The sequence below is a fragment of the Tigriopus californicus genome, chromosome 5, assembly GCF_007210705.1.
Source record: "Tigriopus californicus strain San Diego chromosome 5, Tcal_SD_v2.1, whole genome shotgun sequence".
In the NCBI taxonomy this organism is placed as follows: Eukaryota; Metazoa; Arthropoda; class Copepoda; order Harpacticoida; family Harpacticidae; genus Tigriopus; species Tigriopus californicus.
In genome coordinates, this window is record NC_081444.1 from 2,542,669 (window position 1) to 2,559,818 (window position 17,150).

General features: G+C 41.0%; 2 protein-coding genes across 2 annotated transcripts; both read right to left on the reverse strand.

The window, feature by feature from the left end:
* Nucleotides 1-970: 970 nt before the first annotated feature.
* On the reverse strand, nt 971-3,803 carry LOC131880413 (uncharacterized). The gene has a single exon (XM_059227047.1). It carries the CDS (start codon nt 3,167-3,169, stop codon nt 1,076-1,078), a length of 2,094 nt encoding a protein of 697 aa, XP_059083030.1. The 5' UTR covers nt 3,170-3,803; the 3' UTR covers nt 971-1,075.
* Nucleotides 3,804-9,724: 5,921 nt separating this feature from the next.
* Nucleotides 9,725-10,934, reverse strand: LOC131880912 (E3 ubiquitin-protein ligase RNF25-like; the record flags this gene model as incomplete). The annotated part of the gene is given in 1 exon segment (XM_059227644.1): nt 9,725-10,934. A coding segment is annotated over 1 exon segment (954 nt), but the record flags the coding sequence as incomplete, so codon positions are not given.
* Between the last annotated feature and the right edge of the window lie 6,216 nt (nt 10,935-17,150).

Consider the following 17,150-nt stretch of genomic DNA (forward strand, 5'->3'; position numbering starts at 1 on the left):
AGCCCTGGGGAACACCTGACTTGACATCAAATATGCCATTATGCGACCCATCAACCTTAACACTTTGCTTCCAATCATGAATGAAGCTTCTTATCCAATCGAGAACTTTACTTTGCATCCCAATCTCATGTAGTCTATTTAGCAAAAGGCCATGATCAACTTTGTCAATGGCCTTGGCAAAATCATTATAGGCTACAGCGATTAACTCGTGACCCTCAAGTCCCTCAACGATCTGTTCCATATGTTCAATCAGTTGGGTAACCGTGTTAAGATGAGCTCTGGACCCATGCCGACTAGGAGGAAGGACTTTATGGGCTTCAAAAAAATTCAACAAGTTTGAACTTCACGATCTTCTCAAATCATTCCCGAAGGTGATGTAATAATTCATGTTGCACGTTTGGTTGCGCAAACGGAGCAGGAATATCCCATACTTGGGAGACCCGTCAGCAGATGGCAGGCCGAGCGAGAGAGCTGTCATCTGACTCCGAACAAATAACAAATAAACAAATATTTTATTTGCCTACGACAGAGGATTTCACTCCTGGTAACGATTGGTCAGTCGGCAGTAAGAAAATAAAAACTAGTTTCATAGCTAGCTAAAAGAATACGTTGAAATATGTTTTCATTCGGTGCCTATTTTTGTATTCTTTTGGATAAAGTTAGTAATAATGATATATCTTACATTCAGATCAGAAAAGCCTACTGCTGGCAAACACTCACTAGTAAGGCATTGTTTTTTTATTGAAGGCCACTTCAAGCGGAAAATGTGTCATCAAGATGGGGAAGAAAGACAAAAGAGGCCAAAGGCAATATGTCTTGAGCATAAATAAAGAAAGCAAAGTAATTGTCACGTCTATGTACACTTCTTAACAACAACTGCACTCAATTTTCCTGTTGACCACTTGTTCTGCCTCTGAGCAATTTAAACTAGTCTTGCCAGACCAAATGTTCTAGGCTTATTCAAACCATGTGTGCTTAAATGATACGTTTATTTTCGTCAGATTCATTACCCAAGGCAATGTATTTGATACAGCTCGTTCCTGCTAATTCTGGATTAATCATACTCAAACAAGCTCTATTTTTTGGATCTGGAACACCATTCGTACATATGGGAGCGAAATTCTCGGCCTACGCAACAATAAATGATAAAATTCACACTCGAGTTGATCACAAGGAAAAGATGGTGGAAGTTCACCAACACATAAAACGCCACCGGGATATGATACAGTCCTCGATTATAGCAAAACTGATAGTGTTCCAAGGTATTGTTACTCGGATGTGAGACCTCGTAGATCCGAAGGGAGAGCCGATATGTATGGCATGTAATGAAGATCAGAACGATTGACACGAGAACGATCGTGGATTTCTCGCGACGCTTCCGCTGATTGCGATTGTTTATTTGACTACTCGCCGTCGAGTCTTTGTGCATGAGTGGCTTAAGTTGGATCTCTTCCAAGGAAGTATCCACGTCATTGGAAGGGACCCGATCCAAGCAAGAGGAGTTAGGGGGAACAGATCTCCGATTTGAGCTGTTTTTCAGGGTACAACATTGGTTTGAAACATCATCATGAATTTCTTGTGTTGGGGAAAGGCCCCTGGTTTCGGACAGGTTTACAGAGACGGTAGTAGTCACTTCTGTGACAAGGGCGAGCCTTTCATTGGCGGCTGGAGGTCGAGTCTTTGGGGTCTGATTAGAGTCTGGTTGTGATCCATTGACAAGGTTGAAGTCCATTGTTTCAGCTTCGTCGATGAGGTTCAGAGGCACTCGACGTCCATTTCCAGAACCAGTGGTCCTGGTTAAGTATCTGGAATCCGATTTGGGGAGGCATGTTGTACTTTTGTTACTGAGCAAACTTGTGTTCGTGGTGCTGCGTCTCACGAAGCGCTTGGCAAATTGGGATGAAGCCCGTATCTTTTGGTAGATCTTAAAGTTCATGTACATAAGACATATTAAGGGCAAGGCACTCGTGGCGAACAGCTCGTTCCAGTAACTATTGAACTGGATGTAACTGGGGTCCTCCATGAGATCTGTGGTCCAATAATCCGTGTTGTTCTTGACCAGTTTGAACTCGAGGAAACGTGGAAGTTCAAGAGTCACGGAACAAACGACGGCAACGATGACAAATTTGTGATAGGATTGCCGATGAGACAGAGGATAGCAAACGGCTTTGAATCGTTCAGAGGACACGGCAACCACCATATAGATAGCTGTGGTTTGGATAAAACCTCGAAGAGGATGCAAAATGTATGGATAGGATACTTTGAACCAGTGGGGCTCTTTTGACATGAATATACCGATCAAAGACATTTCCACCACCACATCCAAGATGAGCAGGAAATCCGAGAAACTTAACGTGATGAGTAAGTTATTGAAGTTCCGATTGGTCTTGATACGTCTGAGCACAATGATGGCAATGATGTTTCCAGTCATGCCAAAAATCCCCACCACAGTCACAGCCACGCCTTCAATCCAGAACTTGGATTTCGCCACCCACGGTGAGTAAGTGGCTCTACTCTCATGGCAAAATAACAAGGAATCCGATGAGTTCCAAATTTGAGACCCCGAGGGAAGGTTTAGATTTTCGCCTGGAACACAGTCAAATTCATGTTGTGGGACAACTTCATCTAGAATGTCTTGATACAGCTTCTTTTCGTGCTCCAACAAGTCATCTCCCAGCAAAGGAAGTCTTTGGATGTGATCTAAATGTAGACCTTTGATGGTGGTCAGGTCTCTGTTAAGCAGTTCCTCACACTCTGCCAAGGCATTAACCCGTTCCACTTGACAGAATTCAATCCAATAGGCACAAGTCAATTGGACAACATTGATCACCGAAGTCTCGTTCGTGGCCACTTTATTGGGACCATTCATTACCGCAGATCCATAAGTGACTTGATAATACAGAACCCCTGCTGTAATGTTCCCAGGCACACACAAAGCCAACCAGACACAAAGAGATTGAAGTAAGAACAATTTGGAAGTGCTCAGATGAGCCAAATTGGTCCAATTCTCACATAGCAGAATGGATCGAAGCCGGAACTTTCCAAAGCCATGAGTGGCAGACCGGGTGGACTTGGCATGGGATGATGTTTGTTGCTCTTGGCCTTCTATTGTTCCACCGGATCCAGAGCCCATTGACTCGTGCATTGTCCATAGAGGCTGATTCGCCATGTTGTTGGAAGAAGTTTTTCCCCGCAGAGGGACAAACAACCGGGACTTCAATGGCCAAAACACATGGATCCCAGAGACACGATTTACCCTTTGAAGGTGATGTTGACATTGACGTGTGTGCTCTGATTGCCACGACCTCTGATCAATCACTGCCTTGCTAAGTGTTTTGGAAAAGAGGAGAGCCTGTCGCCGAAGTCTCGGCTTTTCTTCTTAGTGAGCACACGACGGCCTTTTCCGTTGTGGCCATCCAACTAGGAGCGAACCGAACCAATAGCCAGCTCGGCGAGGTCCTCGCAGACGAGGAAAGAAGGCGAGACGAAGGCCACATTTTGTGCTTTTCCCTTGGATTGTCGCGTTGCATTGGTAAAGGAGAGTGAATTTGAAAATGCAATTTCCCGATGAGTCTCGAAAATGAGCTCAAGATATTCTCATGTATTCCACCACGGAGACAAGGAGTCTGATTGAGTCATAAAGACAACCAGGATGACAAAACCTAGACTGGGTTCGATAATCTTATCAGATTAGTTCTGCTTTGTTGAGAACCATTACTCAAATCCCTGCTGGCTGATGTTCGCAGTGATTTTTGCTTTGAACCGCTTTTGACTTTATGAAAACTGACACGCGATTGGTATCATCTTTAACGTGAGTTTTGTCTGATGAAATGAACCCACACAGCCAACTGAATGCTTTTTGGAGGCCCATCTTTTAGAAGTACTTTTGGTTTGTCTGGGCTCTACAAAAGTGTCAAATTTTCATACTGAGTAAGGAATGCAGCGTGAAAGGATATTAGTGAAAGGACATAACAGTGTATGTCTTTAGAATTGACACACGTTACAATGAGTAAAATAAACATCTTTAATCTGCTTTTTTTTGCTATTTTGCTTAAATGCATCGCGAGGTTGGGAAACAAAGTAGCAATTTTTCTCAAAAAGAAGTGTGCGAAAAAAACATGCAAAATGGAGCAGTCCAAGAGGTCAACCATCTCTGAGTTGCTCCACGCGGGCAACAGTCTTGTCACCATCATAAAGCCCTTTTTGGTATGACAGAAGGGCGATTTACAATGTTGCAAGGCGTTCAATCAGAGAGGGGATGTCTCTAGGAAGGTGCAAGACCGTTCCAAAGCCAAAACACGCACCCCAAGATTCTTGGCCGCACTAAACAGGATCATAAAATTCGATCCTGCCCTCCCCATGTCTCACCCGACCAAAGAGCGCAATGCTTGTCGGCTATCTCCAGGGCCATAAAGAAGGACCGTGGGCTTAAGTCCTATTGCTAGGGTGTTAAACATCCTCTTACAAAAGCTCAAAAAGAAAGAAAACTTACATATTCAAAACGCCTACATTCTGTCTTAAACTAAATGCGTTCTTCTCCAATGAAAAATATTACAATGTTGGTAGGTTCATAAATGTTCAAAATACAGATATTTGGCCAGAGTCAGAGATACCTCCGATGCGCAGAATCAAGCATCCCGCCAAGGTCTTGGGAGGAGGTCATGCTAACACAATTTTTTTAGGAGAACCTCAAGGTCAACGCTAAGGTCTACCAAGATGTCATGAGAAAGAAGGTCATCACCTGGATGAAGACCAAGGCTGTATTCAGTAAATCCGTCTTCAGACAGGACTCCGCCCCGGCCCATAGAGCCAAGACCACGATTTCCCCCCACCCACCCCAATTGTAATCCTTTCGATCTTTACTTTTACTCGAAATTGAAGGTGGAAGTGTGCAAAGTGTCTCAAAACAACATCACCAGTGTGAGGTCGGACAGTCACAAGGAATTTGCCAAAGCCGACCCCGAGGAGCTAATCAAGGCCTGCAAGGCCTTCCGACGCCGTATTGAGTCTGTCATAGTCGTAGACGGTGGACCGTTTGCATAAATTTGTAGAGTACAAATAATTTGAGAAATTTGGTACAACAAACTTTGATATAAGGCCACGTTTCAGAGCCTTTTATTGTCGCCGAAATTTGCGCCTATTCTACAGACACGCAGTGTGCATATAGTGTGAGCTCATTCCAACACAAAGGTAATGTTAAAAAATCAAATAACTTTTGTGTACGTTGAAAGCCGTACAAGACAAAGGCCCTTTTGAGAGCAGAACGTTCGAAAGCTCACAGACATGGATGGTATGCACTCTCGAAATTGAACCCCAACAAAAACAAGGATGCCCCTTGCGGAGATTGAGAGCATAAAGAGCGTCCTCTAGAGCCTGGCTTTAAAAGAGGACATTCCATCTTGGACATTAAAAATCTTTGGAATAGGGCCTTTCTGTAGAAAAATTGACCACACCAATATCTTCTAATTAGAAGTCTTTATATTATAAGAATGCATTTATTGGTTGTTTGTTGCAGGAATTATCATTTGAATATATCATAAAAACCTCCTGACAAACAAGCCCTGCTTCTGCATTTGCAAAGCCAGCCTCGTCAATCTGCTGTTTTATATTATGGAAGAAAGGGGGTGCCTAAAGACTCACCATGAAAAGGAACAGTCTCGTCAGCTGAAGCTTTTGCTTGCACTGTTTGATAATTATTTGTTGCTTTTCTTTGCCATTCATCTGGAAGCACTACCGTCAAAAGTTCAAAAGGACGCACAAAGTTCAGTTCTTAGAGAGCGCTACTGCCCGTTTCTTGAGAGTCAATAATAAAAGGCGACATATTCGACACAAACTTCGATCCACAAAAACCATCTATTACTTAACCTTAAAAAAAAAAAAGGTCAGATGTTATCAATTTTATGAGTTCCCTTTGTAAAAATACAAAAGTTTCAACTGCTGTTTGAACTTGTTGAATGAGTGACTGAGCATCTTTAGGAGGGCTGAATTTTTTGTTGTTTTTATCAACATCAATTAGTAGATGTAAGATTCCTTACAACACAACTTAGGTTTCTTCAATGAGGCGCCAGGTCATCACTCCTATACAAAAAGTTGGTCAGGTTTTAACATAACACACCCGGCTAAAGGTAGTCAGGCATTTTAAAATGAGCAATAATTTTTGCCAAAGCCAGTGACCATTATAAAAATGCTTGCTTTTCATTCCACAAGCCTTTTAAGAAAGTTCCAGTTTTGGTGCAAAAAGGGGCAAGGATCCAAATTCTGAAAGTGGTGTCATAGTGCTGATCTTTGAATCATTTCCAGCAATAGAATTGGTCCCCCCTCCCCAAACTGACTCACCATAGGGGAAATTTGTGTTCAATCTGTGTGGTGCTGACCAACATCTTCTTTGGAGACAGATGTTCAAATTGTCTCTTTTGAGGATCTGTCTTCTTCATGTTCCTTCTTTTCCATTAACCTCTCGCAGAGGGATCTCCTATTGCCAATATATCACAATCTTTGTGTATCTGACCTGCCCAATCCCCTTCACACAGAATATTGCTAGTTGCACACCTTTGTCGGCTCACTGCTAAATTCCATCAACAACTGAAGCTGACAATATATAAAATAGTGCTGAAGTACCGCCTTTATTTACTTCTCATTATTTGTTGTAATGCGCTTTTGAACCGGTAGAGGGCTACGACTCCAGATTTTGACGGTCAATAGTGTGGTTTGGCGTTGATTAATTACATGTCATTGCTGCCCAGAGCAAATACAATGACTAGAACAAGTGTAAATGGGGTTCTGATTGCAGCGCTTGCTCATTAACCTTGCTCTTAAGTAGTGCTTCTTGCCCCAAGGAAAAGCCTGGCATCAAAATACTGCGTGTGCGCACAAACATCGGCTCCACCGGTCAAAAGGTATAACTCTTAATTGAAACGCCTGACGAAAACAAGTATAACATAGGGCAGATCCGAATAGTAGCAGGATAGTGAAACATTCCGCATTTGTGATCAGGTCCTAAGCAACCTTGACCATTGGTTAAGAACTGCAGGACTTGCACTAATCCAAATCTGAACCATTTGGATTTCAATGTCTGGTGGCATTTGTATGCCTATGCCACCAATCACAACAATATTGGAAGCCTCAAGGCCCCTGCAACCTTTGTGCCAGATCCTTTGTCCCCAGGTTGAGGCTGTGGTGCAACTGATGACATAACTTTTTGAATGAACTGCAGTTTGGTAATTTGATGATATGCCTATTTCTGTCAGGGGGTTTAATCAAGAGCCATTCCTGTTGGAAGTGACCACCCAAAAGTTGTAGTTGTTGTTTACTGGCACCAGTTACGTGTATGAGAGGTTAGTGAAAGCGGCACTTTTAACATTTGGTTAGAAGGTTGAATGCCACTAGAAAACTGGCAGAAAACAACTCCTCCGATATGCTTGCTGCAATCATTATCAGTACAGTGGCGCCCATTTTCACTCTCCAAAAGGTCCACTAAAAGGTCTTTTTTCCAAGCGTAAAAGTTATGGCTCTTAAGAGCATCAACCTCTCTTTCAGAGTCAATGTTCGAGTACTCTTCCATCAATAGCTTGATAAATAGAAAATACAGTTCTTTCAAGCTTGAGCAACAATATACGGACAGACAATAGACATTTCCTCGACTTCTTTCGAAAAAAGATTCTAGGCCAAATCAAGGCTTGTTCAAACGTCAAGGGAGTATGTATTATCATTGTATTGAGTCAAATTTGAGATAAAAATGAACCGACAACACCAAGATTTGATACATGGGTGAATGCAGGGAAAAACAAATTTGGGAGGAGAAATGGCGCAATGGTTAACAGAGATTCTTAGTCTGAGGGAGGTCCCCGGTTCGAATCTCCTCCCGGATCTTTCTCAATGGAAATAGACGGATAAAAAAAGTGATGCCGGACTTGAAACTGCTAGCTGGAAATTGGAAATGGATAATGTGATGGCTAGGTTCGCTGACTGAGCGAGGTGCACCCTATGATCCTGGCACCACCAAGCAAAAAATGTCCGGCATTAAGAGTTATCTCATTATCAAAAGGGTCATTCTTTAGTTATTTGGTTTTTAGAAAATTTGCACCTGACGTTGCTTACATGCCACGTTTCGCAAAAATATCGATTTTGTTTTTCCTAAGCCGTGCCGATGGAAGTGTCAGGAGCTTGAACATGGCATGCTTAGAACCAAAGATTGTAGGCTATGATCAACTGACTTTAAGATAAACATTTTATTTTGATGAAAATCTGTCCTTCAAAGATGGGCCACGTTGTAAGTCTTGGCTCTCTCCAAGAAGAAATATACATATTATATATATTGCTCTATTTCAGCTTGCCTAATTTTTCAAAATAGCATCTTTTCATTAGCCAATGAAAAACTGCAATTGTTTTCCTCTTTTTTTCAATAGAACTCAAAGTTCAAGGTCACTTGATTACGAGGAACCCAAGTGAAAGGTGATGGACCCGATACCGAGAATTCGAACCACTTGAGCTAAGCCAAGTTCAGCATTTATCATCTGAAGTCATTAGTTCGGCACATGTCAAGGAATTACACTCAGTAGAAGTTAGATAAGGAAATCCCCCAAAACCAGCCAAAAAAAGAGCAAAACAGACAGGTTTACTGGGGTACTATTGAAAAATCAAGCTGAAAAGCAGCTTTGGTTGTAAGGAGAAGCGGACTTTGCCAGAACCTTTTCGATGTCGTGTCTCGCCAAAAGGCGGATTACCATCTCGACCAATACAGTTAATGCTAATGAGGGACGATATCAATCCCTAAAGACAAGCAAGAGTGTAACCCTAATGTGCTTCCAAGCATATCATTCATAAGGTGATTAGAAAAGAAGACAACCACAGCAAAGCTGATCGTTCGGTAGAATTCCCCTCAGAAGACAATCTCTCCTCGTCTTCTGATTAACAATTGAGGTTGCTTCATCAGTACAACAACGTCACTTGCTCAGTTTGAGTCTAGCGAATATGAATTGCATATTTGCCTGTATTTTAATTGATTATATGTATATAATCTTATATGTATAGTATATGTATATGTATATGTATAGTATCTTAGTTTGGATGTTCAATTCATTCCGTTACATATTACACTCCTGGCAAAAATATTGATGCTCTCAAAGCGGGCTAGTGGATGACTCTATTTTCAAGTCGGCCCAAACATCGACAATGTGAACCATGCTCACAACAAACCGCGTAAAGTATTTGTGGCCAAATTGGGTACAAATGACAATCAGCTCTTGAACAATTAGCTCGCGACGTCTACTCAAACGATTATTCAATCACTAGAGATTGGTCCAAAACAAACTTTCTTCATTTGGCCGATAGCGATTGAGCTTTCTTCGTCGAAATAAATGACAATTAGGGTAAAGAGCAAGGATCTCCCTCCTTCCCTATACAGTATCTTTGAGACCAACGCCAATTGCACAGGGACAAAATTGCAGGTTAAATTACCTTAGCTAGAAGCTTGCCGTGTTTAAACTCCTATAGGTTAAAATAACAACTCTGAGGTGGCAAATGCTAGTCCTCGACATTTGGAAAAAAAGAAAAATTGTTTCTCACAGAAGAGGCTGGATTACACTTAGGGTGTCTTGAAAGCTCCTCACTTAAGTCGAAAGTACTCATTGAAGAATCAGAGGCTCGTTTTATGTCAATTCGTTTTCAGAGCGTGCCCGAGAATCGATAGTCGTTTTGTACACAAGATAACAGGTACGTAAAATGATTCTGGGCATAACTGTAGAAGTCTTTATTAATCGATTAGACATCAATAAAACATCAGAACTGAATGTATAAATTCGACCTAGTATTGAAACATACCGAAACAATGATGATCGTGAGCCAGCGAATAATTTGATTATTAGCCAGGGCCATAAAACGAGCAATAAGAGACGATTCCGTGGTCACCTACTACAACCAAACTTGATACAAAATGATACGTGCTTCATTAAGTATGACCAGTTCAAGGCTAAAGCCTCATGTCACAAAACGGTCTTGCCCTGATAACCTCGTCGCCCCCGGCCTCGACCTCGATGATGGCCTCGATGGTGGCCTCTTCTGCCCTTTGACTCTTCCACCTCGGGTTCGCCACCTTCCAAGTTTGGCTCTTTGGGTGGATTATCCAACTCTTTTGATTTGCTGGATCCTGCACCTTGGAATCGATTGCGTTGGCCTCGAGCTCTTGGTTTCCAATGCAAATTTCTTTCCTCTCTAGGACGTGGCAAATTAGCTTTCCCTCGGTTGGCCTGATTACCATAAGGTTTCGTCGACGTCGAATCTGCCAAAGAACCTCTTTGATGTACGGCATTTTCCAATCTTCTCTCTGAATCCAAAGACTCGACTGATTCGTTAAAACTTGTGGCTGGAGCTACGTTGCCAAGGACAAAAATGTCTTTTTCACTGGAATTTGCATTTATAATACTGCCTTGCTCAACTTGTCTGAGGAAGAGCTTTTGCATATCTGCCTGCAACTTCCGTATGTCTGGTGTTCTGACAAATTTCTCATCCTCTTCACACTCCAAATGAGGTGGAGGTGACTTCAACCAAAGCTCGAGCTTGACATCTTGAAGCTCTTCACGACAAACGGGACAGACTAGTTTCAGTTGGCGCTCGGCCTCTTGATTCATACCAGGAATGGGAGGATTTTCTCGTAGGAACTCGTCATGGGCCTTAATACAGTTGCTCGTGTACTTGCCCAAGCAAAGCGAGTGAAAATAATGGAAGCAGTGCGTCTTCACGAACGAATCCAAGTCGGTGATATCGTAGAGGCAAATGGAACACACGGATGAAGGAACATTGTTCTCGGAGAGGAACTCGCAACAGAAGTCGATGAGATCGTACACCACCGGATCACCGAGCATTTCGGTGCTTCGTTCTTGCAGTTGAACTTGAAGCGAATTGAGTTTGGAATCAGAGAGGCCTCTTGGCCGAAGAATCTGAAACGACAATTGAGATAAGTATTGTACAGTAGGACTTTTTCGTCGATCCAACGTTTCAACTGGTGTTAAACACTAGTAAGAGGCACTTGTGTTATTTATACATGACATATCAAAGGATTAGGATGATGGGGAAGAAGTTCCCAATTTTCTGTCTCTTGACGGTTTGATGAAGTAAGTTTTAAGAAACGTTTACACTGTTGGGGGGGTCGGGTGGGGGGCTCAACCAGTTTATTAGGAGCCCTTGGAATTTACAGTTTTATTGGCCAGACTTAGTGGGGGTAATTTGGTCCAAATCAAGAACGCTGCTTTCGCTTCATTACATTCTATCTACTGAACATAAACGAGTATAACCAAAATAGTTGGTTTACTACGTGAGCAATGCTGGAGTCGAGATAGATCCATTAGTCCTGGCTTAATCGACTTGAGCAGCCGGCGGGATCATTCAATTTTAAACCAGATCGATTATCTCATATTGTTACTTTTGATTGCGTTATTCGATCTCATGAAACAGAGGCTTTTTACACTCGAAACATGTGCGTCTCACCGAACATCGTCCTTATTATGGCGACATTCTTTAAATCACCTAGTTTCATTTACAGGGTATAAACAATGCAATATACAGCATGTAAGTCTCAGCACGAAAACAGCATATTGCGAGATTGATAGATCCAATTGGTTTTGAAGCTCTTTCCAAAAGGGGTAAAACTCTTTTTTTCGTTACAGATTATGGTGCGTTTGGAAAGATAGGTAAGTCTAATACACGGCAAACACTTCCATCTTCCTATAGATCTTGTAGGTGGTCAGAGCGACATTCAAAATCTAAATCATATTTGCGCTTCCTTCTAAGCGACCTTTTTAATTCTAAGAGAATTTACTTCGAAAACATCTTTAGCTTATTTCTTACAGAATGGTTTGTTCAACCAGAATCATGAGGATGAGAGTATCTTTTTGTCGAGAAACGGATGAATGCACATTAAAATTTCAATTGACACGTTCAAAAATTACTTTAATTTGTTTAAAAAACATGCATGCATCAAAATCTACTTATAATGGATCTCAGTTGCAATTCAAACAATAATAACCAGGGCTTGAAGTGACGCGTTACATCTTGAGTAACGCTACCGGTATGGCGTTACTTTTCTGGAAAAGTAACGGTATCGGAACGGGGTTACTAGCCTTCCCGTTACCGTTACTTTCTTCTCTACTTAACGAGCGATTTTTTTTTAAATTCCCTCTCAAAAGCATTGAATTAATTGCCCCTGATGGGATAAAAAAAAATAATCGCAGGAGTCATTTGTTGCATGTCATATTTACGAAACGTTAAAAATTCGCTGAAGCGTTTTTTCGCAGTCTTAAGTCCTCTTTTTCTGCAAATGTAACGGGTAACGGTAACGCGTATTTTTTTCTAAAAAGTACCGGGTAACGGTAACGCGTTACTTTTTGTAAAAGGTGTCGGCAACAGTAACGTGTAACTTTTTTCGGTAACGGTTCAAGCCCTGGTAATAACTTTATCTTTAACTTTGCTTCCACTTGGAAACCCGCAAAACTGAGCTCACTTATTTCGATAAGAGAGCACCAACGATTCGGCACTGACCAAATCATTGCATCATAAGTGCGGCAAAGTCCACTTATTCTACACAGTACTGATCGTACTGAAGATGCAAAGCAAAATGCATGTTTGAAATCCTTTTCCGTTGGCGAGCTGAAATAACTGGTTAAATCAAGGCGTCGCTAACCCTGAGCACCTCAAGAATCACCAGGTTAGCTGGGCCCCCTTCGTTGAAGTTGGCAATTGGAACATGGATCTCGATATTTCCCTCGAGCCCCTTTCAAATTATTACCCCTCAAAATTGGACCGATTTCGCGGACGACAGGTTCAGCCTCAAGAGGGGGTTAAAATTGGCAAGGTTACTACTCAATCCGATATGATCGCCTATCTAAAAGGACAGAATCGATCTATTGCTGGTTTGCGTGTTCTTTCATCAAGCTTTAGGACCTTCGAAAATTGAGAGGATTGATCCAATCTGGCCCTTAATTAGACATGATTTTCGAGTTCAGTGACTACGTGAATGGGTGAAAGAGATTAGCAGTCGTTGCATATTGAATTGAATTTTTGATTTGAACAAAAATTCAATAAAACGACGGTTCTTTTTACCCATCTTTATATACGCTTTGCCATTGATTGGCCAGCAGCCGTATTGTACTGAAAGAGCGTCTGCTTCCATTATTCTCCTCTTTGTTCGATCCCCTGATTAGTCGAATTTTCAAGCTTCTAGATTGTATTCAAATATCAACCCGAGATGCTGCTTCAACAACTTAAATGAGCGATCTTGCAGTCCTTCCCGAGGGTGAAGTAAGAATTAATGATAGCTCAGATAACGGAGCGGGAAATCTCCTCATTGGGACGACGCCCATAATCAGATGTCAACCCGTGCAAGAGAGCTGCCATCTGACTCCGTAACAAACCAACCAACAGAATCAGTGAGGGAAAGCCTTGAAGGGACAAAAGTGCAGGCACAAAGAGCAATGTGAGGTTGGTACATTTTTCTCAACCATCGAGCACAATGTTAGTCAAGTTTGAGGAGAGGTGTAGGATTGCTCCTAAATTGTCAACATTTTTTTCAACCAATGTAAGGAATGTAATTTGTGATAAATTGAAGGGATTGGCCTTTAGAAGATAACCTGAAGATAAACATTTTATGCGTTTGGATGGATTGACAATGTCTATTTCACAATGATATTGGAAAATGTACATGTATTAGGAGATGAGTTGGAGCACAGTTGACAAACACGCCACCGAGTAATACTTGGGTTCATGGGTTCGACCCCAGGTCTCCCACCTCTCCAAACCTCATCTTGTTTGTAGAGGATATTCGGCTGTAATGGCGACCGTTGAACCCAGAACGGGCCCTTTATCACCCGAGTTTTACTTACTGTGCCCATATGAGCAAATAAATACCCCATGAGACATGTTTCTCACAATAAAGAGACTGAAAAGGGAATATCATTTCATCCTTGAATCTGTTTTTTTTTTTACCATTTCGACCGAAAAAATTATAATTTCATCGACGCACTTAGTAAATTGAACGTCCGGACGCTAATTTGGGACTAGCTTGTTCATTTGAAAAGGCTTGGTCGGTTTCCAACTGCATGTTTACATTTCCGATTATCCGCCGTTTTGCATGATACTAGAAATTTTGAAACAATATTAAAATTGGGCAATTTCCTATTTCGTAAGCGAGAATATGAGTGGCCATGAGACCACTCATTATAAATAACTCATCATCAATCTCGCGAATTTTAGTGAGCCCACTGAAGTTGGCAAGTTCATATTGCTCCTATCTGTACAACTTTGATCCTCTATTAATTTGGAGGTCGACTAAAAGTTGGTCTCTTTGAGGCTTTCGTGGTCTTTCTCCACTAATTTCTGGGAAGATAAACTTTTCCCCCTTTGAACAATCACAAGCTAACCCAAGTGAAGAAGAAAGAAAAAGGGAGCGTTTTCCCCATTTGGTCTGGAATTAAAAGCCAAGCATTATTTCCGGTACACACTACATAAGAAACAATAAGTTTGTCACGCCCTTGGGACAAGTCCTCTACGGTCTTTGACAGAGGTTACTAAAGTAGCTTAAAAGTAACAGAGTACTTCCCAAATCCGGGAGTTCATCATCCAAAAGTTCACGGTGTGCTGGCACATCAATGCTTTCCATAAACTCAAGGTCCCAGATATCTAGTGAATACTCGGTAAAATAAGTCAAGAGGTAATTGGCTTTAGCCAATCTCCATACACGCTCCAACTCAAAATGGAGACAGCATCGTCCCAAAGGACCCAAAGGATCCAGAGGGAACCAATATCCCCTCAATGCGGATCCTTTTCTGAAATGCTGATGATATTCGTGTCTGAGTGAGTCGTATTCGACAAATGAGAATTGGTGCATCGACAAACTTGGTCATATACTCAAGAAGAAACAGATTGAGCACCATTGAGGACCAAGTATTGATCTTTAGTATTATTCACATAATGTTCTGTTCGCTTATAAAGTGCCAAAGTATAGAAGTGCAATGGTTCTTAAAAACGACCGCATTTTGCTGCATCAGCCAGAGTATAGCATAGGGTGCATCAAAAGAAATGGACCAACGGAAGTTCGTTAACATACTCTAGATTTGTTACCGTATATTAGTTAACGTAATTGTTCAATCTTACACCATTTCAGCTCGTAACACCAAAAAAAGTTCTATCTATCCACGTATGGATTTTTTCCTTCTGTTTTTTTTTTTGTTATCAAGAGGTCGGAAATTTGTAACTATCCGATCCAAAACTTTTGGACCTTGTCATTTACATGCCAATTGAATTTTAAGCACTGAAAATGTTGGTTGGGGGCTCTGTCAATACATACATCATTGCCATATGAGGATTAAAAGGTAATAAACAGACGTAATTGTTCCATAACCGTACTTTTCAAAGACAAACAAATGGAAAAATATCCGTTCATTTTGCGAAGTCGTTTAATTTCAGACTATCTAAAAGAAGCGCACTCCACTAGCACTGATGGCTTCAAATCCAGGCAGCGTATAATGAAGCTCTCACGCGCTTTATCGTATGGTCATATCCTAGGATTTTCTGTCACTCGGCCCAACGAGTGCATATAAATGGTTGTTATCCAGTGAGGCGAATAGACTTGCAGTCAAGATATAAAAATATTGTACCTCTTCTATTTGTAGGGGCGCATTCCATCCCAAGCATCACTACCCACTGAAACCAGGAAAATGAACCTGGAGTCAAGGTACCTTGTTTACTCATTTTTATTCCTTTTCATTTCCAGCAAACACATTCCATCCTGAATATTCAAAAGCCACCGAAAATAGGCAAACTAAGTCTCAACCACACTTTCTCTTCTTTTCCATTCACAATGCAAGCCTCGTCGTAAATTTGTCAGGCATTTTGTAAGGCAAAATGAACTATTAAGTTCATTCGTACGTTGATCAATAAACTTAAAGCGACCAATCTTTTATCAACTCCAGGGCCAAATGGAGGCAACAGACGTAGATGGCATGATGGCACAACTACACTTTTGTTACAAATTATTTAATAAAAAGTTTCCTTTCATGATTGGTCAATGGTGAGTTGTTTGTGTTTTACTAATGAATTATCAATTTAGTGTAATCTATGGCCGCATGCAAATTGCATATTCTAGTAGCACGTTAGATCGAACCATTTGTTACACTAAAGCCTTTTTATAAGGCACAATAAATTCAAGTCAAAATGTTATGTCGTATGCTACTTGAAAACCTTTAGTACCTTTTAGATTGCAGACAGTGGGACCTACTTACCATAGCTAAGAGAGAGACAAAGATACAAAATTGAGGGCACAGATAAGATGTAATGGTCGATCTTCTTATTGACTGATTATGGTTAATCCTTAAAGCGTCTCCAAACAAGATTAAGATGGGTGAAAATAACATACTCAATCTATTTCTCTTGGTGCTTTGAACATTCAGCCATTGTGGTTTTGAATGTGGGATTTTCTTTTTATCAGACATAGACAACAGGGTCTTGACAGAGCTTTGACGCTCAATAAAAGAAGAAGAAAAAAACTTTTTATTCTTTTATAGATATGCCCAATTTCTTGACTATAAGTCTCATTTAAGCAAAGAAATTCATACGGAGAACCCTTTTCTTATAAGAAGTTAGCAAGCTGTTGAGGGCATATTGGTGTTCTAGTTGCTCCCAAAAAAATCTCAACGGATTGTTTTTGTACGCGTACGAAGTTTTGAGGAATGCTTAAGAGTCCAAGAAGAAAACTACTCTTATGTAGATCAAATACATTGAGCTTAGAAGAGAGTTTTTTTTTCAGAAACCGTCTAACCCTATTGGGAAAGATTTTTTCTTCTATTCCAGGGAATGATATGTTTCAGATTGCAATATAACTAAAGCTATTTAATTGCAAATTCAGATTTTATTCATAGACTAGCCGAATCCATCAAATCTAATAGGTTAGTGAATCAAATATTGTATCAATATAACAGCCAACAGGAGTTCGAGAGTTATAACAATCATCATATGCGGCTAACGAGTGATGATCCTTTCTCCGACCACATTAAACAATCAAATGAATAGCGGAGGAGAGCAGAGCGGATATTAGTTCACTGCTACCTTAATCTGATCCGTGGTTTATGTAGATATCGCCAAGTTGTTGCATCAAACGCGGTGCT